Genomic DNA, 24,851 nt, shown 5'->3' with positions numbered 1-24,851 from the left:
TCTGTTTTTTCTACAAGAGTACAGAGCTGCACTTTCGCCTCACAGCAAGACGCCGCGGTTCAAATCCCAACTCTGTGTGGCGTTTGCATATACAGTAAACCCTTGTTTATCGCGGGGGTTACGTTCCAAAAAGAACCCGTGATAGGCAAAATCCGTGAAGTAGAAACCTCTATTTTTTTAACAATTATTATACAATTAAATACTCTGTTATACATTGAAAAGAAGAACAAACCATTTTACAGGCTCAAACATTTGTTTCACAAATCAAAGTACTTTAAAAACGTTTTTTTTTCAACAAATAACTTCTGTACAGTACTGTCAAATAATAATTTTAATCATCAATGTGAACAGAAGGCTTCAAATCGCGGAGATTAGCCCCGCCCACCGCGACCCGAGAGTAATTGAATTAAACGGGAGAAAATTTAAAATGATCATGAAAAAAATACAAAGTACAAACGGACAAATAGTGGCTCAGGTGTATTTCAATGCTCTTCAGTCTGAGAAGCTGCAGTGTTTTCTCCTTCTCAAGCCCGCGGTGCAGCTGTGTGTGTTTGTTCGGGAGAAGAACATAGTGATTGACAGTTGTTGTCGCTCTTTTTCTATGGGTTTTAGAGAAACAGGAAATTGCAAGATGATTTGCATGTACGTAATTTGGAAAGCTGATTTACGTACGTGTACATATTAAACTGCAACATTATTGACGCGCAGGTAGAGAAGAAGCGGAGTGACTTTTTTAGCCAATCAGAATGCAGAACACAATGCACGATGCAAATCCGTGAAGTAGCGAAACCGTGAAAAGTAAACCGTGATATAGCAAGGGATCATTGTACTCCTTTTCTCTCCGGGTGCTTCTCACCCCACTGTGTTTTGGTCAATTGTATTTTAAATTACTGTGAATGCGAGTTTCTGGGGATGTGTGGCCGTGCAACAGACTGGTGACCTGTATAGACTCTACCCCACTTTTGCCCAACAGGAGCTGGGATATAGGCTCCAGCAACCCCTTTACTCTGAAAGGAACTAACCAAGTTCAGAAAATGGATCTTTGGAGCACCTCAACATTTCAGAGACACAACGTTCCGAAGTGCTGCTGAAAGTGCTGCTGTGTTTGCTGAAATAGAAAAGACGGCTTAGATTTCCTGCAGCTGTGAGGAATCTGACAAACTGCGTCTCAAACAGTAACAAAACAAGCTGTTCACAAGGTACTTCATGTATTTGACTCTTTCTGTTAGGGGATGCAGTTTGTGCGATTGGGGACTTTTTCATCTCCAGCATGTATGTGATGCAGCTACATTCTGCTAGTTTAAAGACCCACTCTAATTATATTTTAATGTATTCTGAAAGCATTCCCAGTGGTCTTATGATTATGCAGATTTTAGGAAAAATCAAAAAACCTGTGCCGTTTTTTAGGACATAGTTTCTTAAGAGTGGCAGGAGTTAATCAGAAACTAGTCTTCTACTGTTGGTGCAGAAAGTAAGCTCCCATTAATATCCTTTACTCTCTCTCGATAGCTAACTACGACGGAGTTTTAGGGCCACGGTGAGGAAAAAAAATTCTGGCCAACGTGACGAGATTAAAGTCGTCATGTCGACTTTAATCTCGTCATGACGAGAAAAAACTCGACACAAAGTTTCGAGAAAAAACTCGTCGTGTCGAGATAAAAGTCGAAATAAAGTTTCGAGATTAAAGTCGCAATGTTGCGCGACAGCAGTGAAGCTGAGTCTTTCAGGAGTATTCAGTGTTATGGCTAATGTTAGTGAGCTAGTGGCTTTGTATTTAAGAGTTTACGACAGAGTTTTATGGCCACCAAAAAAAAAGTAATTTTATTAGGAGATAAAAACTCGTAAACTTACGGGAAAAAGTCATAGATTAACAAGGAGAAAACCCCGAAGTTGTCTGTTTATCGGAGCCTAGCTTGAAGATGAAATATGTGGAGCCTTTTGTGAAGCTTTATTTCCGGATTATAGGTTTAAAACAAAGAGATTCTGAACCTTTTGGCGACTCAAAATCAGATTATTGTCAGTGGAGCCGCCTTTCCGGGGTTCGGTGTATTGTTCAGTGTCAGTAAAGCGGACTTTCATCTGTAAAATAAGGAGCTCAGAGAAACGTTTGGGTGCAGAGGATCGCTGCAGCCTTTATTCTCCTTTTCATTCACATAACCTGAAGTTAATCTGTCACATTACGTCATGAATCTGTCATCCGATCACCAATGCGGAAGTAAACAGTGTTACATACACCCACTGCTGCAGATGAAGCGACCCGTTTGATCATTCAAAAACAAAGATGAATGAAAATAGTCTGTTGTATTAGCATTACAACGTTGAAATAGGCAAAAAAGTGCTGCTCCTCAGACGGAAGCGTCGCACAAACATAGAGATCTGGTCCTTGGTGGAGGAAGAAAGGATTCAAGTGAACAGCTGCAGGGATACCGATGGCTTCATCATCGGGCTGCAGGAATCCTGCAAACCAACCATCAATAAATAAAACTTTAATGAATCGTAAATCAATCAAATGAGCCTCCAGACATTTGGAACATTATCAATAAACATTCAGCTCACCTGTTCAACAAAGTTTAGTCGGTCTGATCTGCTGCTGCGCGGCGTTCACCTGCTGCTCTGCAGGCTCACTTCCACAATCATCTCGTAAATTTACGAGTTTTTTTCTCTCGCGAGCAATCTCGAAACTTTATTTCGACTTTTATCTCGACAAGACGAGTTTTTTCTCGAAACTTTGTGTCGAGTTTTTTCTCGTCATGGCGAGATTAAAGTCGACATGACGACTTTAATCTCGCCACGTTGGCCAGAATTTTTTTTCCTCACCGTGGCCCTAAAACTCCGTCGTAGCTAACAGCCCCTCACAGAAACAAATACCTGAGACTGAAGCTTGAACCTGATGTTTACCGTAACAATCTCAGCATTGCCCAATGGGAGCTGTGGGGAAATGATTTAACATTTTTTACAGTAAAGTCTATGTCTTGTTGTGTTGTAGCAAAGACATTTTGGAACCATGAGTGATTCAGAGGAGAAAGCAGAGACTTCTCAGTCCTCAAATGATGGTCTGCCTGAAGATCATGAGAACCACAACCAACCTGAGAGGTAAATCACAGCACACGATTACATCAGATAAAGCTGTAACATTAACTACATCAGTTTTACAGAAGGCTAACGTTCCTTTAATTGTAATTTTGAGATACTTTGTAATAGTTTATCTGTTATTAAGTTTCCCAAAAGATCGATATACTAATTTAGTACTACATTTGTTTCAGTTTGTGTCAAACCGTTAGGAAAAACTGAATCCGCAAAATGTAAAAAATGCTGTCTTTTGCAGAATGATTTCAAAGAATTATAACAATGTTCTTCTATTTGAAATCATCTTCTTTGTTAAGTAAAATTTGATTAATGTTTATCAAAATCTCTTTTTGTTTTAGAACTGAGATGGAAAAAAACAATTCTTCACCATGATCTGTGTGCCTTAGCAGGGAAAGATTCAAGGATTCTCCTGTTTATTTCAACACAGGAGAAGCATTGACAAAGTAAAAAAAACTATTTTTAGTCAGTGAACTCACAGCACCGAGCCAAACTTTGTCTTCTAACACTGATCAGGACTGAGAAATGATTACTGATCAAAATATGTGTTGAAGAGACTCGTGTCATTTGCCTTTCTTTGAAACGTTGAACTGCTCATCCAATTGCCTTCATCAGTTGAAACCCTGCATATATCTTCCAGGTTGGTCACCCACCTTCCTGCCAATGAGCGGCTCATTAAGTGGAATAATGAAGGGAAACCTGGATGAATAGCTTTTACGTCTGTAAACACTCCTTAGGTTGTTGGATGTTGTGCTGGAGTTTTGGTCGTCTTTGGAACTATTGAAAGGGCAGCATGGTGAACATGAAACACATTGTGTCTGAGAACTCCCTCTCTGTTGAGGGAAGAGATATTAATATGTGCATGTAATGCTTCTCTGACCCTTATTTTAAGCCATCTCTCTTCTCTTTTGGTCTTCAAATGGTTGTCCTTTGTCTTTTCAACGTGAATAAACAGAAATTGGTATTGAGGTGGTGTTTCTCCAGGGTACAGGTCTGTGCATACCGAGGAGATGGTTGTGTTCCCTGGAAGGAGCACAGAGCTTTCTTCTCCATTCTTTATTTATAGTTGGCAACTATTACAGACATGTTTCTGTCTGTAAAACTCCCCCTTTTAGCTGACGCAAGTGGTGCTCAAACACAGGTATTTCCAAAATTGCTTCTACTGTCCAGGCTGCCATCCTCCTTCCGTCTTCTTCTGATAGTGATGCTGGGATCCTCAGTGGAGACACTAGTCAAATCTTTTCACTTTGGTTTCTATTTGTTGTTTTACCTGATGAGCCATGCCTTGGCAGGAATGTGGGTGACTCCCCTGGAGTATATTTATGTGGGACTTGAACTCAGCACCACTCAGACTGATAAAGCCACTTGGATGAGCGTGGAAACGTTTCAAAGAAAAAGGACTTTACGTCCAGATGCTACGATTTAACTTAAAGACAACGTTATCTGGATGAATGAGAACCTTCATCAAACTTTGTATCCAAAGAAAAATGAGTTTTTATTTAAAAATATATTTCTAAAGATTGTTTCAAACACTCAGCTTGTGTCAGTGTTTGTAAGGTGTGCATGCATGGAGTAAGGAGTAATTAAAGATGTTTGTAAGATCTACTCACTAAATCCAGCAGCTGGAATTGTTGTTTGTGACTTTTTAAATAGTTTTAATAAAATAACATGTCTAGAAGACTAGTGATCATAATTTTTGTTTTTCTGATCTGTTGATCTGCATGTTTTTTTAACATCTTCAACAAATTTGATTCAAATGTGGATCTGAGGAGCTCAATATTATAGTAACGTCATTTGTACAGGTGTGTTGGAGCAGGTAAACATGTAAAATGTGCAGAAATCACTGTCGTAGAACCCGAAAGGAATCATTTGCAAAACTTTCATTGATCAAAGTTTCTGTTTGTTACAGAATTGCGGTGGACAAAAAAGAGAAGAGAAGTGACAGATCCAAGGATTGTAATTCAGGTTTCAACAAGAAAGTAAAAATGTAAATATAACCACAACTTTAGTTGCCTATCTGACAGCACTGACCAAAACTTGTCTTTTTACACTAATCAGAAATGAGAAATTATTACTATTTAAAGCTTGGGTCCCAAAAATTCCCAACTTTTTAATTATTTGTCAATTTAAAATAATTTCTTTTAGGTATTTTCAAACTTTCAGCTTCTCTCAGTGTGGAAAGTGTGCATGTATTGAAACATTATAAATGCTGCAAAATGCTCTGCATGTTTTATTTATTTCACTGCTCTAACACAATGGATTTAAATGCAGAACTGAGGAGCTGAATCTGCTAGTAAACAGTCATTTGTACAGGTGTGTTGGAGCAGGTAAACATGAAATACATGCAGGAATCAGAGTGGTAGAACTTATATGTAATTACATTCGCAATACTGCCTTTTTAACATATTGACCCCTGAATATATTTCCAGCTATGAAAAATACTAAAGTTTTTACTGTCATGTAGATACTAAATTAGGGTAATTTTGGAACCAAGGTGGTTTGATGTGTAGTTGTATCAATGGGCGTCAAGGAGTTAAGGATAACTGAAGTATAACTTATAACTGAAAGTACTACAACTTTGTTCCTATGACGGACATTGTTTAATGTTCTTTATTCTTTAGTAAAGTACATCTTTAATTGATCAAAGTTTCTGTTTGTTATAGAATTGAGGTGGAAAGAGAAGATTCTTCATCAAGCTCTGTGTCCCAGAGAAGTGACAGATCCAAGGATTGTCCTATAGGTTTCAACAAGAAAGCAAAAATGTAAATAAGCCACAATTTTAAATGCTTATCTCACAGCACTGAGCTAAACCTTTTTTTTTTCCACTGGTCAGAAATGAGGAATTGTTACTGATAAAACTTAGCATTCAAAAAAAGTGTCCCTTTTAAAATTTTTGTTAATTTAAAAATGTTTTTAATATTTTTGAACTTGAGCTTCTTTCAGTGTGTGCAAAGTGTGCATGTATTGAAACATTATAGATGTTTTGAAAATACTCTGCATGTTTTGTCTATTTCTCTGCTCAAACACATTGGATTTAAGTGCAGAACTGAAGAGCTGAATTTTATCGTAAACAGTCATTTGTTCAGGTGTGTTGGAGCAGGTAAACATGAAAAACATGCAGGATTCACTGTGATGGAACTCATTTACAATTACATGTGCTATACTGCGTTTTTAAGCCTTTGACACCTAAATTTATTTCCAGCTATACCCCAAAAAAAAATTAATGTAAAACTAAATTAAGGTAATTTCGGAGCCAAAGTGGTTTGATGTGTATTTGTATGAATAGGCGTCAAGGACTTAAGTATAACTGAAAGTACTACAACTATGTTTCTATGACAGACATTTTTTAATGTTCTTTATTCTTTAGTAAAGTACATCTTTAATTGACCAAAGTTTCTGTTTGTTACAGAATTGAGGTGGAAAGAGAAGATTTTTCATCAAGCTCTGTGTCCCAGAGAAGTGACAGATCCAGGGATTGTCCTATAGGTTTCAACAAGGAAGCAAAAATGTAAATACAACCACAATTTTAGATGCTTATCTCACAGCACTGAGCTAAACATTTTTTTTTCCACTGATCAGAAAATGTTTTTAATATTTTTGAACTTGAGATTCTTTCAGTGTGTGCAAAGTGTGCATGTATTGAAACATTATAGATGTTTTGAAAATACTCTGCATGTTTTGTCTATTTCTCTGCTCAAACACATTGGATTTAAGTGCAGAACTGAAGAGCTGAATTTTATCGTAAACAGTCATTTGTGCAGGTGTGTTGGAGCAGGTAAACATGAAAAACATGCAGGATTCACTGTGATGGAACTCATTTACAATTACATTTGCAATACTATGTTATTCTATAATTTAAAGTTTATTTTAAAGTAGTTTGTGGCTGAATTTGATCCACATTTTAGCCGTGAGTTAAAATTGACTGTAAGTCCTTGAATAATGTGAAAGGAAAATGTTTAAATCTAACAACAGACATAAAATCATGTCTTTCAAGAGATGGACTTGAATTGAAAATATTTCTCTCTTTCTAAGTAAAGTCGCATTTATAAGAAAGCTGAGAAGACCTGATTTAGTTTACAACATGTTTATTTAAAACATGTGTGTGTTGGTTGTGGGTCTTCTGTCAATTTTCTTTCCTTTTCTTTAAGTGTTTTAGTGTTTAAATTAACAAATTTCACGTTCTATGCAGGATTAACCAGAATACACCAGGGGCTCAAACAGGACAAGAAAAAATGGTCAGTGACAATAATTTCTATTAAATATGGATGTTACTTTGGATGAAAAGAATGAAGTGTTATTTGTTTATTTGATTAAGTCTTTTATCATGTTTTCCCTTCATAACACACAGTAGCATTATTTTAGTAGCAGTTGTTTTAATGCACTTTAGGGCATAAATTGGCCTTGAGATGTTTAATCTAAAAGTTGTTGTTAATTTTCATTTCTAAATCTGTTTTTTTTACAGGTTCTTGGGGAAACAACAGTTGATAAAGAAACAATTGAAGGTGAGCTTTTGAGTGAGTTAGATCATTCTCTCTTTTCTTGGGGAAGGTAACCTTTTTTTTTCATCCATTATCTTACTGCTGATTTTACTGCATTATCATTTTTGGCACATTTTTTGTTGTTCATCGCTACATTCAAAAGCTGTTTCTGTGTTTGTTGTTAAGTGAGTTTAATCACGTAAAGTTATTTCTTGAAAAAAATATATCCTACAGTTTCAAAACATAAATTTAAGGTAAGATATGAAGATTTTTAAATATTCAGTGTTTAACATCTAATGTTTCTTTACTCTTTAGAAATGTTATTATCAATCAGTCTTCTTCAGTCGAGCATAAGGAAGAAGTTTGAAAGCATGTTCACAGCAGGATATTCAGCTTCACTGAGTCAGATCTACACAGAGCTGTACATCACTGAAGGACGGCCTGCAGAGGTCAACAGAGAACATGAAATCAGAGAACTTGAAAGAGCGTTCAGAAAATCAGACAGACAGGAAACAACAATCAAACCTGAAGACATCTGCAGGCCCCCGCCTGGAGAGAACAAAGCAATCAGAACAGCAATCACAATGGGAGTGGCCGGCATCGGGAAAACAGTCTTAACAAACAAGTTTGCTCTGGACTGGGCTGAAGGCAAGACCAACCAGGACATCCAGTTCTTATTTCTCTTTTCTTTCAGAGAACTGAATCTTTTAAAGGAAGAGAAGTTCAGTCTGGTGGAACTTATCCATCGTTTTTATTCAGAAACTAAAGGTTTCAGCCGTTTTGCAGATTTCCAGGTTTTGTTTATCTTTGATGGTCTGGATGAGTGTCGGTTTCCTCTGAAGCTGAACGGCACAGAGATCCTGACTGATGTTGACCAGCCTGCATCTCTGGGAGAACTGCTGACAAACCTCATCAAGGGGAAACTTCTTCCCTCTGCTCAGCTTTGGATAACCACACGACCTGCAGCAGCCAGTCAGATCCCGGCTGAATGTGTTGACATGGTAACAGAGGTGAGAGGGTTCAATGACTCACAGAAGGAGGAGTACTTTAAGAAACGATTTGGAGAAGATGAAGATCAAGCCACCACCGTTTACTCCCAGATCAAGAGGTGCCGAAGCCTCCACATCATGTGTCACATCCCAGTCTTCTGCTGGATCTCTGCAACAGTTCTGGACCAGCTGCTTAAAAGCAAAGAGCAAAGAGAGACACCCAGATCCCTGACTGAGATCTACATCCACTTTGTGCTGATCCAAGTTCAAATGAAGAAGATCAAGTATGATGGAGGATCTGAGATCGATTCAGTCTGGACTCCAGAAAGCAGAAAGATGATCTTGTCTTTGGGAAAGCTGGCTTTTGAGCAGCTTCAGAAAGGAAACCTATTCTTCTACGAATCTGACCTGACAGAGAGTGGAATCGACGTCAGAGCCGCCTCAGTGTGTTCAGGAGTGTTCACACAGATCTTCAAGGAGGAGATTGGACTCCATCAGGGCAGAGTGTTCTGCTTTGTTCACCTGAGTGTTCAGGAGTTTCTGGCTGCTCTGTATGTCCACGTCACATTTTTTAAAACGGGCACAAACTTGCTGTTAGAAAAGCAACCAGCTCCTGGATGGATTGATTGGCTTAGAGGTAAAAGGAACGCAGCTTTACTCTACCAGAGCGCCATAGACAAAGCCCTGCAGAGTCCAAACGGACACCTGGACCTCTTCCTGCGGTTCCTCCTAGGTCTCTCACAACAAAACAGCCAGGTTCTTCTAAGAGGACTTTTGAAAGAAACAGAAGCAGACTCAACTGTGGTTCCAGAAACAGTTCAGCACATCAAGAAGAAGCTATGTAAACAGGAATCTGTTGAGAAAACCATCAACCTGTTTCACTGCCTGATGGAGCTGCAGGATTGTTCTTTGATCGAGGAGATCCAGCATCACCTGGCCTCAGGAAGTCTTTCTCCAAATGAAATGTCTTCCTCTCAGTGGTCAGCTCTGGTTTTCATCCTGCTGAGTTCAGAAGAAAACCTAAAAGAGTTTGAACTGAAGAAACACTTTGCTTCAGATGTGGGTCTGCAGAGGCTGCTACCCGTGATCAAAGAGTCCAGCAGAGCTGTGTAAGTTTAAAAAAATAAGAGTTAAGGAGAACAAAAGTTCAGAAATGACTGATGGTTTTCTCTTAATGTTATTTGTCATGTAGTCTGAGTTGCTGTAACCTGACAGAGAAGAGCTGTGAGCTTTTGGCCTCAGTTCTCAGCTCTCAGTCCTGCAATCTGAAGTACCTGGACCTGAGGAACAACGACCTGAAGGATTCAGGACTGAAGCTGCTCTGTGAAGGACTGAAGAGTCCACACTGCAAACTGGAAACCCTCAGGTCAGGAGCCATGTTTATGCATCACACAGCTCTGAAATCTGTCATCAAAGTTCTGGATGAAGAATGAGTCTAAGACATGTCACATTCATGCATCAGGCTGAGATAGCTTTTTTTACGGTTATTAGATCAGTTAAGTGTGATCAAATGAATCTTTTTGGATTCATGACATTTTAGAGATAAATAAGATAAGAATGTGTTTCTGTTCAGGCTCTCAGGGTGTCTCATCACAAAAACTGGTGTTGACGATCTGGCAAAAGCACTGAGCTCCAATCCCTCACACCTGAAGGAGTTGCACCTGACCTTCAATCATCCAGGAGATTCTGGAGTGAAAGTCCTTTTGGAAGGATGGAAGAATCCAAACTGGGCTTTAAATATTCTCAAGTATGAAAAATAAAATGATCTTTTTTGGGTCTAAGGGGAAAAATTGCCAAACAAACTAGAAGGGGCTGCATTTCCAAAAGAAAATTCAGGTTTGAATGCTATATTGCTGAAGAAAATGAAACTTAAAAGGTAAGAGTTGGCAAAAAAACAATAATAGCAAAGAATGAAATGATCAAAGTTAGCCATAAATAAAGATTGCACAATCTAAACTAGTGACTGGATTATGCTGCTCAGCTGCAGCCCTTAACAATGTTGTCTTTGTTTAATGCCATCATTTTACATTTCATAGGATGAAGCCACGAGGAGCCAATTTCCTGAAGCCTGGTCTAAAGAAGTGTAAGAACACGTTATTTATAGTAATGTATAGATACATTGTTCTAAAAAGTTAGGACAAAATATTTTACAACTGTTACAAGACTTTGAAAATGTTTCAGCTGAAGTCAAGATTTTTTTTTTTGGCCGATTATTCTCTTTGTTACCTTGGGTTTTTATACGACACAAATTCCCAGACATTGGGACATTTAGAAAACAATGTTGGGTCAGTGCTTCGTTGTTTATTTATTGCTTCATTGTTTTATTGTGATACAGCTAAATAAAGCAGGATCATATTGTCTGTACAATGGTTGATATGTTTAAGCACACACTGATGAAAATCTTGTGAGACGCCAGGACTTTATGTTTTGATGTTCATACAGGAAGTATTTACATTTCTTTTCATCATTTTAATATGACTTATAGGTGTGTATAGATGAACTATCAGATAAACAAACTGTAACTTACTTTTTTTATCTTCATCAGATGCTGTTGATCTCACACTGGATGAAAACACAGCTCACAGAAACCTCATACTGAGAGACAACAACAAAACAGTGAGGATGGTGAAAGAGAAGCAGACGTATCCCGATCATCCAGAGAGGTTTTCTTACTGGAAACAGGTGTTGTGCACACAAGGACTGACTGGGCGTTACTACTGGGAGGTGGAGTGGAAGGGGGAGGTTTACATCGCTGTGACTTACAGAGGAATCAGAAGGAAGGGAGAAAGGGACGACAGCAGCCTTGGGAAGAATGACAAATCCTGGAGCCTGCTGTGTTCTGATAAAAGTCACTCTGTCCTCCACAATAACATCGACACTCCAGTCCATGTAGTCCCTTCCAGCAGAGTTGGAGTCTACCTGAACTCAGATGGTGGTACTTTGTCTTTCTTTAAGGTTTGTTCGGACGCAGTGACCCACCTTCACACCTTCAAAGCCACATTCAGTGAGCCAGTCTACCCAGCTTTCAGGGTCAGGACTGAGCCCTTCAACTCGTCTCTGACTTTGTGTTAGATTTGTCATGAAGGACCAAAAGTAGAACAAGAGGTTGGGTGAGACAGAGGCGATGCATAATTAACTGATTAACTGTTTAAAAGAACATCGGATTAGGAATGCAAACATACCGGGGTCTTAATGTAAATGAAAAAACAAATAAAATCTACCTAATTAAAATACCGTAATAACATAATCAAAAATTTAAACCAAAGAGGTTTTTGCAAGATTTTAAATGTTCAAGATACTGAATCTTTTTTATTAATATAAAAAAATACGAGACAATTAATTAAACAAAAATTCAATTCAGATTTTTACTTAAAAAACTTTATCATAAGACCAACATGTAATTTCTATATTTTAATGTTATCATTTTCATGTACTTTTTTGTTTTAAATGTTATCTTACATCTCTAATTGTGGAAATTAATTACATTCTTTTAATTTTGCAAAAATTAGCTGAACTTTTTGTGTATTTATAAATTACTATAAATAACATGGGTTCCTACAGATTAACTAAATTTAATCTTACGTCCATTATCTATTAGTTTTTCAGCCGTTAATAATTTAATAGTTTTAGTTTCATAATATTTGTGATTTAAAGAACTTCTGTTTGCCTACTTCAAGGTGTATTTAGTTAAATGCAAAAACCAAAGTGATTTCTTTGCATTTCATTTGAAGTTAAAAGCTAGTTTGATATGAGGTAAAATAAATGAATACACTAAAGTTTAGTTTGGAAAAGCTGAAGGCAAATTTCTTTTATCATTTGCTTTTCCCTGAACTCAAAATGCAGCTAGACTTATCTGACTTTTTTATGTTTAATACTTTTTTAAAATCTAAAATGTAAATGGTGAATTGATGTTCTTTCTCATTTGACCACAGTTGACATTGTAATTAAGGGTTGCTTTAGTGGTACTTGACCATCTTGAATGAATCAGGGTTGGCTATATGGCAAGACGAGTAAGAAGGAACATGAGAAACTAGAGAAAAAACAGGGACTCTGGGATGTGGAGAAAGCCTGGAAAGGTGAAGGTGACAGTGTGGTGATTGGAGCACTTGGGGGGCAGTGGACCCAAAGTGAAGGAGTGGCTCCAGCAAAACCCTGAAACCCCTCCAGATATTTCAGTCCAGAAAAGCGCAGTGCAGGAACAGCAAAGACGCTGCAGGACCCTCAAGCTCCCTGGCCTCTGTGGAAGAAGACCCGAGCTTGGGATAAGAACCACCCATGGAGGGTGAGAAGAGAATCTTTAAAAATATCAATGCATATTAACAGCTTCTCATTCATAATGGAAATGCTACTAAATGTTTGCTAAACTTTACATTTGTGTGTGTTTAAAGTAAAAAAAAAAAAAAAATGTAAGATTAAAATAACAAAAATTAATCAACAGTTGAAGCACCTTATTATTTGGGGGAGATATTTTACTAAAACTGGTCACTTGACCTCAGTACATCGTTTAAATTAAGATATCTAACATGTCATGCCAGAGATTTTTTTTGGTCATTTTTAAACTGTTCAGCTCTCACTTGACTTTCTTTTGGGTCCCGTTTTCTGACTTGTCTATCTGCATCCACACTGTTGCTGATTTGACAGAAGTGCATTTCTAATTTTAATCAGATAAAGCTTTTATATGTTTCACTAAATTGATTCAGGAAAAAAACAACAACAACGATAGTCCAGCATTCAAGGCCATTAATGTAAATAACACAGCAGAGAAGACATCATCTAATCTAGTAATGACCTGCTTATTATATATAGTGCTTATATTATATATTTGTGGCCAATTCTGTTAAGGGGAAATAACGTGAACCATAATAATAGCAGTCATTTGTAATTTAAAAAGGAAAATACTTTAACAAACACATTAAGACCCACTTCCTTCAAAAACTAGGAAATATTCCAGAACCGCCTTGTGTTTAGACCAAAAACTATTCAAAATTTAATCAATAATGTTAGAAGAAAGCTGGATTTTCCTTTATTATAGCAAAAATTAACGGATAAAAAAGATGACCAATGTTAGATAAAATGGCTTTTTTTCATATAAATTACTTCTAAATTATTTCAGAATGTAAGAAAACTGAATAAACTCAGACATGGGAAAAATGTCACTGTTAACTATTTAGAAAACCACAACAATAGTTAATGTGTAATTATGATTCCATCTTCTTTAGCATTTGGTTTATCCCTCAAAAATATATAAAAATCTTCATTAACTCTGATTTCTCTATTTAGTCTTAAAAATGAAGAGGTTTTCTCCAATAAGTCATGGTGAAACGAGGTAATTGATCTGTATTTAAATAAATTCTTAAAGATTTTGTTTTGCTGAAGTGTAGTTCTTAATTTCAACATTATATATTGACTTTCACATGCTGCTTTAAAATAAAGATGAAAATTTGCAACTTTCTGTTTTTTATTGTATTGAATTTAAATGTTAAATTATTTTCATAGCAAAGTCTAATTATTAAACACTACATTTAAAATGCGTTATAGGAATCAGTTCTTACTTTTGTATCACAGTTGGTGTAACTAGGGAGGTGCAAAAAATCAGGTATGATGAAGGAGGAATATACAGTTTTGTTGACCCACAGGTATGAACTGCTATCTTACTAAAGTAAACATCAGGAAAAGTTAAAATTAATGGGATTTTTATGCAATGATTTGGATTTTTGTTGGAAGGGCGTCAAAAAATAGATGTCTTCATCCCGCTATAGAAGAGCTGAATCTGGAACGGAATTCCTAAAGATATTATTTAAAATCTAAATAAATAATTCAAGTCTTCCCTTAACTGATTTAAAATATGGGAAAATGCATTTAACTTTGATAACAATTACATTAATACATACTGTAAATAATGTAAACCAATTTATTAACAGAAAATACGTGAATCAGCACTGAAGAGAAAAATTCTACATTAACAAAATTAAAATCCTGATGTTTAGGAACTAAAAAAGATTTTTCATTTTAAGATACATATTTTTATGTTTTAAATGTAATGTTTGTCCTAAAGAGCCATGTTGTTGGATGCCTTTTTGTTGTTGGAACTTTACAAACCTTCGCAGAATGGCTGCCTTCAGGAGCTGAAAATGGAAATATAAATTATGAACAAACACACAAGTGAGACACAATTTTTGTATGTTTCAAATGAATTATAGCAGTTGCCCAGTGGTCCTCTGGGAACACTATCCTGCATTTTCTCAAACACTCCTGCCTTTGATGAGTGTCAGGTTTGAATCAGGCTGAATCAGGTTTGCATAAACAGGGCAACATGGAAAACATGCTCGACAGCCTGCTGAGGACCAGGTTTGGGTAAATGAATTATAGTATTAATAAAAGTCAACAATCATGAGTCCAAATATTCTTCTGACCAAACTGGGTCTGATGAGTGTTTTTCCACCGTCTTTTATATGAGTTCCTCCTGCTGGTTTTTTACCAAACACAACTCTGTCTGCAGGAGAGAACCAGAATCAAGACCGAAGATGGATGATCACTTGAGCACTCAGAAACTGTTGTTTCCCTACCTTGAACTGGGGGGTATTCCAGGAAGCATGTTTAAACTAGCCTGACTTTAAGCCTGAACTCTGGCTGAAATCCGCCTGAACTTGCTTACTCTGGGTATGTCGGTTCCAAAAGACCGGATATGAGTTGGCGTAATTACGCTCGACTTAGTAACCCTGGGTTAATGCACGTGCACAGCAGGTACATAAAGACATTCTCAATAGATCGCCGATTTCCGGAGTCACCATGGAAACGCGTGGAGAACCAAAGAGAGCGCAATACTTTAGTGAGACAGAGTCTGAGATTCAATGACAGCGTATGAAGATTATACGTCCATCAAAAAAAGTAACACTGCTGCATCATCAAAAGAAAGAGTTTCTGCTTGTAGTAGAAGAACAGACAAAGTAAACGCACAAGTTTCTGATCTTATTTCCATTTTCCTTGTGACGCATATATATATAACTTATCCAATTTTGCCATCTTAAATGAAATACTTCTATTGGTAACAAATAATTGAGTTAAATTTAATCAACCTAATTTCTTAGGTCTATAAAACTCAATAATTGTTTATACAACTCAAATTGATGTATTTATCAAACTAAATGTCATATTACTCCAATTCAATTAATATCTTTTCCATCTTAATTAATTATATTTCTTGATCTCTCATATTTCTAAGTATGAGCCGGCAGATATGCTCATTTTTATAACAATAAAAAGGACGGGAAAAAAATTCACGTTGCGCACAAATTCATTAAAGAATTATCCGCCATTGCCATTATAGCACTTCTCGGTAAGGGTGCTATACAAACTCATCATCCTCTCCTTCACTCTTACTCATGGTGCAGAGACATAAGCACAGTAGGACAAAAGAACTCAACAAAAAATGGCAAAACACAGTAAAACAGCTAAACAACTAAACACATTTGGTCAAAAAGCCACACTTAAACCAAAATCCGTCCAGACAGGCAAAGGAAATGGTATCCCACAATCCCTTGCGGTGCCGCCCCAACAGCATCACCAAAGTTACACCTCTTCTTTCTTTCTCTTTCGGCTTTTCCCATCAGGGGTCGCCACAGCGAATCATCCTTTTCCACCTCACTCTATCATGAACATCTTCTACCCTAACATTAGCCAACTTCATGTCCTCTGTTAAGACATCCATGTATCTCCTCTTTGGCCGTCCTCTTGCCCTCCTGCCAGGCAGCTCCATCTCCAACATCCTTCTACCAATATATCCACTATCCCTCCTCTGAACATGTCCAAACCATCTCAGTCTGGCTTCTCTGACTTTGTCGCTAACACAGGCAACATGAGCCGTCCCTCTGATGTACTCGTTCCTTATCCTGTCTAACCTGGTCACTCCTAAGGAGAACCTCAACATCTTCATCTCCGCTACCTCCATATCAGCCTCTTGTCTCTGTCTCACTGCTACCGTCTCTAACCCATAGAGCAGAGCTGGTCTCACCACTGTCTTGTACACCTTTCCTTTGAGTCTTGCTGACACTCTTCTGTCACACAACACTCCTGACACTTTCCTCCACCCGCTCCAACCTGCCTGCACTCGCCTCTTCACCTCTTTTCCACACTCCCCATCACACTGAACTGTTGACCCCAAGTACTTAAACTCCTGCACCTTCTTCACCTCAGCCCCCTGTAACCTAACGCTTCTACCTTGATCCCTCTCGTTCAGACACATGTATTCTGTCTTACTACGACTGACCTTCATGCCTCTTCTTTCCAGAGCAAACCTCCACCTCTCTAGCTGTTCCTCCACCTGCTCTCTACTCTCACTGCAAATTACAATGTCATCCGCAAACATCATTGTCCAGGGAGATTCCTGTCTTACCTCGTCTGTCAGCCTGTCCATCAGCATAGCAAACAAAAAAGGACTCAAAGCTGATCCTTGGTGTAGTCCCACCTCCACCTTGAACTCCTCTGTCTGACCTACAGCACATCTCACCACCGTCATACTTCTCTCATACATGTCCTGAACTACTCTGACATACTTCTCTGCCACTCCAGACGACCTCATACAGTACCACAGCTCCTCCCTCGGCACCCTGTCATACGCCTTCTCTAAATCTACGAACACACAATGCAGCTCCTTCTGACCTTCTCTGTACTTTTCCATCAACATTCTCAAAGCAAAAATGGCATCAGTGGTGCTCTTACGGGGCATGAAACCATACTGCTGCTCACAGATCTCCACCTTCTTCCTAAGCCTGGCTTCCACTACTCTTTCCCACAGCTTCATTGTGTGGCTCATCAACTTTATTCCTCTATAGTTGCTGCAGTTCTGCGTGTCACCCTTGTTCTTAAAGATCGGAACCAGAACGCTTCTCCTCCATTCCTCAGGCATCTTCTCACTCTCTAGAATCCTATTGAACAAACTCGTTAGAAATTCCACTGCTGTCTCTCCTAAGCACTTCCATACCTCCACAGGTACGTCATCAGGACCAACGGCCTTTCCGCTCTTCATCCTTTTCAGAGCCTTCCTAACCTCATCCTTTCCAATCTCTGCTACTTCCTGCTCCACAACAACCACATCTTCCTCCCTTCTTTCCCTGTCATTTTCCACGTTCATCAGCTCCTCAAAATACTCCTTCCATCTTTTCTGTACACTCTCCTGGGTTGTTAGCACCTTTCCATCTCTGTCCTTAATCACCCTTATCTGTTGCACGTCCTTCCCATCTCTGTCTCTCTGTCTGGCTAGCCTGAACAAGTCCTTTTCTCCTTCCTTTGTGTCTAACCTGTCATTTAGCTCATCGTAAGCTTTCTGTTTGGCCTTTGCCACCTCTCTCTTCACTCTACGCTGCGCTTCCTTGTACTCCTGTCTACCTTCCTCAGTCCTTTCTACATCCCACTTCCTTTTAGCCAACCTCTTCCTCTGGACGCATTCCTGTACTTCCTCATTCCACCACCACGTGTCTTTACCGTCTTTCCTCTTTCCAGATGACACACCTAGCACCTTCCTACCTGTTTCCCTGATAATCTCTGCTGTAGTTTCCCAGTCATCTAGAGGCTCATCCTGACCACCCAGAACCTGTCTCAACTTCTGCCTAAATTCCTCACAAGTTTCTTCATTCTGTAGCTTCCACCACTTGGTCTTCTTTTCTGTTTTCCCTCTCTTCTTCTTCTTCCTGACCTCCAGAGTCATCTTACACACCACCATGCGGTGCTGTCTGGCTACACTCTCTCCTACCACCACTTTGCAGTCATTAACCTCTCTCAAATGACCTCGTCTACACAGGATGTAGTCCACCTGAGTACTCCTACCTCCACTTCTGTATGTCACTCTATGTTCCTCTCTCTTCTGGAATTAAGTGTTGACTACAGCCATTTCCATCCTCTTCGCAAAGTCCACCACCATCTGTCCCTCCAGATTCCTTTCGTTCACACCAAACCTGCCCATCACCTCCTCATCACCTCTATTGCCCTCACCAACATGGCCATTAAAGTCTGCTCCAATAACAACTCTTTCTCCTCTGGGGATACCCTCTATGACCTCATCCAACTCACTCCAGAATCTCTCCTTCACTTCTAACTCACAGCCAACCTGTGGCGCATACCCACTGACTACATTCACCATCACCCCTTCGATTTATAACTTTAGGCTCATCATCCTGTCTGAGACTCTTTTCACCTCTAGAACACTGTTTACAAACTCCCCCTTCAGAATCACTCCTACCCCGTTTCTCTTCCTATCAACACCATGATAGAACAGTTTGTATCCTCCTCCAATACTACGTGCCTTGCTGCCCTTCCACCTTGTCTCCTGCACACACAGTACATCTACCTTCCTTCTCTCCATCATGTCTGCCAGCTCTCTGCCTTTCCCTGTCATTGTGCCAACGTTAAGAGTCCCTATTCTCAAACCTATGTTCCTGCCTTTTCCCTTCTCTCTCTGGCCACGGACCCTTCTGCCTCCCCTCTTTCTTCGACCAACAGTAGTCAAATTTCCACCGACACCCTGTAGGTTAACAGCATCGGTGGCGGTCGTTGTTAACCCGGGCCTCGACCGATCCGGTATGTCTAAAGTGTTGTGGATGATTCAAATGGTTATTTTGGCAATTTTTACGCCGGATGCCCTTCCTGACGCAACCCTCTCTATTTATCCGGGCTTGGGACCGGCACAGAGGCAACTGGCTTGCAACCCCTGTGGCTAGATTCACCAAAGTTACACCTACTTGATTGAATTAATTTGAATGAAAGTGAAATAACTGTCTGATAACTACGTGTTATTTTTAAACTGAATTAACAAACAAATAATTTATCTTAACTGAAGCAAATAATTAAGTTAGATCAAAGTAAAAAAGTTTATCTTTCCAACATTTATACGTGGTCATATCACCCTCTCCTGGTGGAAAAAGTATTATCTGAGCTTCTTCATCCACTAAATCATCTTCAAATGGACACGCCATGCTGCTTCACCTCTCTGTAAACAAACTAACCTTCAACTAAACCTGCTCCCGACCAGGTTATGTTCAGAGCATGAGTTGCTATGGCAACTATACATACCCTGAAACATACCTCCATTTCTGGAACCGAAAACTGAGGTTATCAACTTCCTTAGCCTCAAACTTACCGTGGGAGCTAGCATAACCTGCTTTTTGGAATACCCCCCTGGTGTACTTAAAAAAAAACCAAAAAAAAATAAAAAAAACGAGACATTACATAACGCTACATGAAATGAGGAAGACCTTGAACAGGATGAAGAGTGGAAAGGCAGTTTGCCCTGACAACGAACCTGCAGAGGTAAGGAAGTGTTTTGGAGAGGTGGCCGAACAGTGTATGACTGGCGTGTTTAATCAGATCATAGAGTGAGGAGGGAATGGAAGAGAGTAACAGAGAAGTTCATAGATGGTCAGAAGGAGCTGCAATGTAAGATGTTTGCTTTGAATAAGAGAGGAACCAAGGTCAGCTGTGGCTAAATAAAGCATATGTGTAAATGAGAGGTATTTGAAAGAAACAGTGAGGTTACATGGATCAGAGATGAAGAAGGGGGAGGACTTCAAGTTATTAGGTTCAACAGTCCAGAACAACATAGAGTGGGAAAGAGGTGAAGAGGCGTGTGTAAGCAAGTTGGAACAGGTAGAAGAAGGTTTCAGGTGTGATGTGGGACTAAATAGTGTCAGCAACAATAAAAGGAACAATGTAGAAGACTATGGTGAGAGCAGCCATGTTGATGGTTTAGAGGCAGAAAAAGAGACAAGCTGCAGGTAGCAGAGCTGAAAAGGGTGATGGTTCTTTTCGGAAATGACGTGGACGGACAGCATCAGAAATGAATCCATCAGAAGAACAGCTCATGTTTAAGGTTTTGGAGATAAATGCTGGAAAGCAGATTGAGATGGTTTGGACACGTTCAGAGGAGGGACACTGATTATATTGCTATAAGGATGCTGAGGTTGGAGCTATCAGAAAAAAGGCCTATAGGCAGACCAAAGAGGAAGTTCCTGAATATAGTCTAAGAGGACATAAGGGTATTAGTGTGAGGAGGATGCTAAGGAGATAGTTAAATGGAGGCAGATTATTTGCCATGGCACCTCACAGTATTGTGTCTGACTTTGTGGGCAAAAATTGCTTTGGGAAGGTGGACATAATTTGGGCGGGTTTGGGGTTGGTTCAGCAGTTTTTGTTTTCTAATTGAAAAGGGTCTCAACCGCAGAGAGGAAAGGGGGGCGGATGAGTCAGTACCTGTGGTTACATGTGCAAAATGACTGATCGGATCAAAGATCGGATTAGAGTTGAACTGTTAACATGGGCCCAAAAAAAACTTTTTATGATTATAACAAATGTTTACATACGCCACACTTTCAATCAGAATAACTAATTTTGACATGCGCAGAACTATAAAATACCGGTAACAGCCGTAGAAAAAGAAACAGAGTTCCGTTGTAAGCAAACAAAAGCTGTGGCATAGAGCGAGATGATCTTCTAAACGTGCTTTTATTATTGTTATAAATATTATTAGAGGAGACCTTAGAAGGGCCAAGTGCAATGTGGTTTGGGTGGCAGTCAAAGGCAGGTGCCTCGTTGACCCAAACTGCGGTCATGGAACTTGGCTTTTGGGACATGGAACGTCACCTCTCTGGGAGAAAACGAGCCTGAGCTTGTCTCAGAGGTTGAGAGGGTACCGGCTGGATATAGTCGGGCTCACCTCCATATATAGACTGGGCTCTGAAAGTCAGTCCTTAGAGAGGGGTTGGACTCTCTACCACTCTGGAGTTGCTCATGGTGAGAGGCGGCGGGCTGGTGCCGGCTTACTCGTGAGTGCAAATCTCAGCCGCCAAATGTTGGAGTTCACACCGGTGGACGAGAAGGTCATGTCCCTCCACCTTCGACTGTGGTTTCGGCATTCGAAGGGGGTACTGGAAAGTGCCTCAACAGGGGACTCCATTGTCCCCCTGGAGGACTTCAATGCCCACATGGGCAATGACAGTGGCACCTGGAGGGGCGTGATTGGTAGGAATGGCCTCCCTGATCTGAACCCGAGCAGTGTTTTGTTGTTGGACTTTTGTGCTTGTCATACAACATGTTCAAGCACAAGGGTGTCCATCAATACAGGTGGCATTAGGACAAATTAAAACAGAAAATTTGAAGTTTAAATAAAATTTATTTTGTAGTCAGAAGATAGTAGACATTTTCTTGAGAAAACTAAAGTTAACTTAAAATTTCTTTTTCAAAGGGATTAAATAACTCAATTTTTTTAGTGATTTTATGTTTTGTCTGCATTAGATTTTGCATGTAAAACTAAAAGTTCTCATTTCCATTTGTCTCAACAACTGTAATTGGTAGAAAGCCAAAGCAAAGTGGAGAAGAGTCATCATTATCTGAAAGATAATGACACATTCTAACATCTGTATTTTGAGTTAAGAAAAATGTTATTTTTATTTAACCTTTATTTTACCAAGAGGATCAGTTGAGAACAGTTTTCTCGTAAGATTTGAGCATCGTGATATGTGTTTGGAAAACAAAACTGTTCTCACCATTACTTGGCAGATGCTTTGATTCACAAGAAAAATATATTTTAATCCACAACACATTTTAATTTTTATTCTTCTTCTGACGTGCATTTGAGTTTAGTTCAATGGAGCAGCATAACAAATGTCAGCCTTAGTTGACTTTCACTGTCAAGTCTTTCTGTACAGATGTCATGTTTTTTTAACACTAGCGGGCGCCAATAGATATAAATTATTTTTTCTTTTGCGTTTCTCACATTAAAGTCAATAAAAGCAGATGTTAACAACCCTCAGTGTTATTTTAAACTTCCAGGTTATGAAAACAAAAATAACACAATAAGAAAACAGCAAAAAAGAAATTAATGTTTAAACTGATCTTTGTGAAATAGTCTTTATGTTTTATGAAGTAAATTGTCTATTTAGATATAAAAAAAATTAATTCCACGTTGTTTTTAGATTGTAACAATAAATTGTTTTCTTTTTTTCCCCTATTTATTTTTCAATTGTTTGCCACAAATTTAGGATTATATCCTGTTTACGAGAAAAGGTTTAGTTTCACTTTCTGCCTTGACGATTCTTCTTTTCTGACAGTGGCTCTGAAAGGTAAGGGAAAAAAAGTATCTTATTTTAAATTAATGCATTGGTTTCATCTGTGTCTTATGGGCACAGATGACGTAATTTTGGACGTTTTGATATAACCCTTATACCCATGGCCGGCCCTCCCTATACGCGAATTACGCAGCCGCGTAGGGCCCCCGTCACCACCAGGGCCCCGAAGTGGCGAAAATATAAAATAAAAAAAAGACCCAAATCTGGCAACCTATTTCATAGCTGTGAATGTTGTGCAAAAGAAAGTTGCCTGCACTTTAATGATCCCCCTTGTCAACACACCTGAACCAATCTGGCAACCCAAATAATGACGTTACACCACTATCAGCAACGATTGGCCAACATCACTGCATCTAAGCCTGGCACAGTGTGCATTTACGAGCGCATGTTGTTTCAATAAAGTTGAGAAAAGAAAAAAAACGAGTGCATTTTGTCACGCTGATCAAAGCGACAACAAGAGCACTTCATGCCGAAGAGACTTTATCCATCAGGAGCTGAAAAAAGATGAACAACTTCAGCATCAATAATCACAAGGTAAGTTTGGAGGATGATGGGGCCATATTTTTTACATTATCCAGTATTTCTGTGCATTCGCGATTTAAAATACTAATTGATCCGAAGTTCGGTAAAGTTAGAAAGACAGGTGAACGTGAAGTTTGCACATAAACGACCCCGTTTGTCGTAATTTCCAATGGAAAACTCTAAAATAATTCTGATACCCAAGTTTCCTGGATGAGGTCAGACATGACCTTCCAAAACGGCGAAGAGAAGATTAAATAACGACAATGGTGATGGCTGATAAATGTTTAACTCACGTTATTGTATTGTTTAATTGTTTTGCTAACACATATTTAGTGCGTTCTGCATTTTCCGGTTTATGTCAGTATAGAAACTGCTGTTTATCTGTTATAGACAGTCTGGTAGTCTGACTTTTTCAACAAAGTGTCTTAAAATCTTGCATTGGCATGAAATATGGAGAATCAAAACTGCCAAATACATAGGAAATAAAGGTTCTAATTTATTAATGACAAATAAAATAAATGTACTCATTGTAAAATTATGAACATACAAAATAAAAGAATAAGAAGTGTATAAATGCTTATATTTCCATTTATACTCAAATTATTATTCACATTTATTATTTATAAATAGGTACATTTCTTTCTCATTTGGATTTCACAGTTTTGGTTTTACATAATGAGGATGTTTTGCACAGTTCCGTGTCAGCCAACATTTTCTTCTGCTCTCAAAAAGTATCAAAAAGTATTGGAGGAGGTGCAGCATCCACATCCCTTCATGTGGCATGTAAAGTAATTTAAAAAAATAGTGTCTGCATAACCCCTTTTTTTCCATAAACAGCGGCTGAAGAGTATGGAGCCCCAAACTGTTCTTAATAAATAAATAAATATGATCTTGTGCAAATATATAATCAAACAATCTATTTCTCATAAATATATAAAAAGATCATGACATTGTGAAAAACCTGCACTAGGGTTGTGCCGATGGACGATATCATCGTCCATCGTGATGGGTGACTGACATCCCGATGGAGAGACCACCATCGTGATGCCACGCCCCCGCCACGTTGCGCGTCGACACCATAAGCCGCGGTTACATGTACAAAATATCCTGATGGGATCAATGGTCGGATTAGAATCCAACCGTGTACATGGGCCCAGAAAAATGTTTTCAGAATATAAAAACGTTCACTAAGGTCACAATTTCGGTCAGAATAAATCATTCGCACACGCGCAGTATTCGCACATGCGCAGTTTGAAAACCGGAAGAGGATACAACTTCCGCCGAGCGGCTTTTTTTCCAAACTTTATTGAAGGTAACAATTCAATACAAAACGATAACAGCGCCGAGCGGCTATATGCATTGACATGTCAGCTCGGTAAAATACGAGACGATTTTCTAAACGTGCTTTTAATAATGTTACGGTTATTATGAAACACCTGTTCGCTCATCATTTGAATTTTAATCCGTGTGGTCAGTGCTTTTTCTGAACGTAGCCAGGATTAGCAGTATGCTAACACGGGCTAACAACATTAGCTTTGGGTGGTGCTGCATCCTGTGAATAACATCAGCCTTTATTTAGTCGGGACACGACTGGAAACACAAATCCACGTGATTGATTGAATGTTTTCTAAGGACTGAGCGACATTTCTGCTTTGAAGCTCAAA

At 38.9% G+C, this 24,851-nt stretch overlaps 1 protein-coding gene across 5 annotated transcripts in view; it reads left to right on the top strand.

The window, feature by feature from the left end:
- LOC101175594 (NLR family CARD domain-containing protein 3-like) overlaps nucleotides 1–24,851 on the top strand; it is a 59,694-nt gene that overhangs the window by 20,317 nt on the left and 14,526 nt on the right. Inside the window, exons 2-13 of one of the 5 annotated variants that reach the window (XM_078933017.1) lie at nucleotides 1,130–1,199; nucleotides 2,987–3,093; nucleotides 4,994–5,071; nucleotides 5,748–5,846; nucleotides 6,494–6,592; nucleotides 7,274–7,319; nucleotides 7,547–7,586; nucleotides 7,878–9,660; nucleotides 9,744–9,917; nucleotides 10,125–10,298; nucleotides 10,588–10,634; nucleotides 11,097–12,342. The exons of 1 other annotated variant lie outside the window; for it this stretch is intronic. In XM_078933017.1, coding sequence (XP_078789143.1) covers nucleotides 3,005–3,093; nucleotides 4,994–5,071; nucleotides 5,748–5,846; nucleotides 6,494–6,592; nucleotides 7,274–7,319; nucleotides 7,547–7,586; nucleotides 7,878–9,660; nucleotides 9,744–9,917; nucleotides 10,125–10,298; nucleotides 10,588–10,634; nucleotides 11,097–11,623 — 3,156 coding nt within the window. In that variant the 5' untranslated portion in view covers nucleotides 1,130–1,199; nucleotides 2,987–3,004 and the 3' untranslated portion in view covers nucleotides 11,624–12,342. Of the gene's footprint in view, nucleotides 1–1,129; nucleotides 1,200–2,986; nucleotides 3,094–3,474; nucleotides 3,531–4,993; nucleotides 5,072–5,747; nucleotides 5,847–6,493; nucleotides 6,593–7,273; nucleotides 7,320–7,546; nucleotides 7,587–7,877; nucleotides 9,661–9,743; nucleotides 9,918–10,124; nucleotides 10,299–10,587; nucleotides 10,635–11,096; nucleotides 12,343–24,851 lie in introns of those variants that run through there. 3 more of the 5 variants (XM_078933020.1, XM_078933022.1, XM_078933019.1) reach the window with 3 other exon arrangements.

This window comes from Oryzias latipes, chromosome 16 (genome assembly GCF_053564925.1).
Source record: "Oryzias latipes strain Hd-rR chromosome 16, Olatipes_Hd-rR_3.1".
Taxonomy (NCBI): domain Eukaryota; kingdom Metazoa; phylum Chordata; class Actinopteri; order Beloniformes; family Adrianichthyidae; genus Oryzias; species Oryzias latipes.
This window is presented reverse-complemented; position numbering and strand designations above follow the sequence as displayed.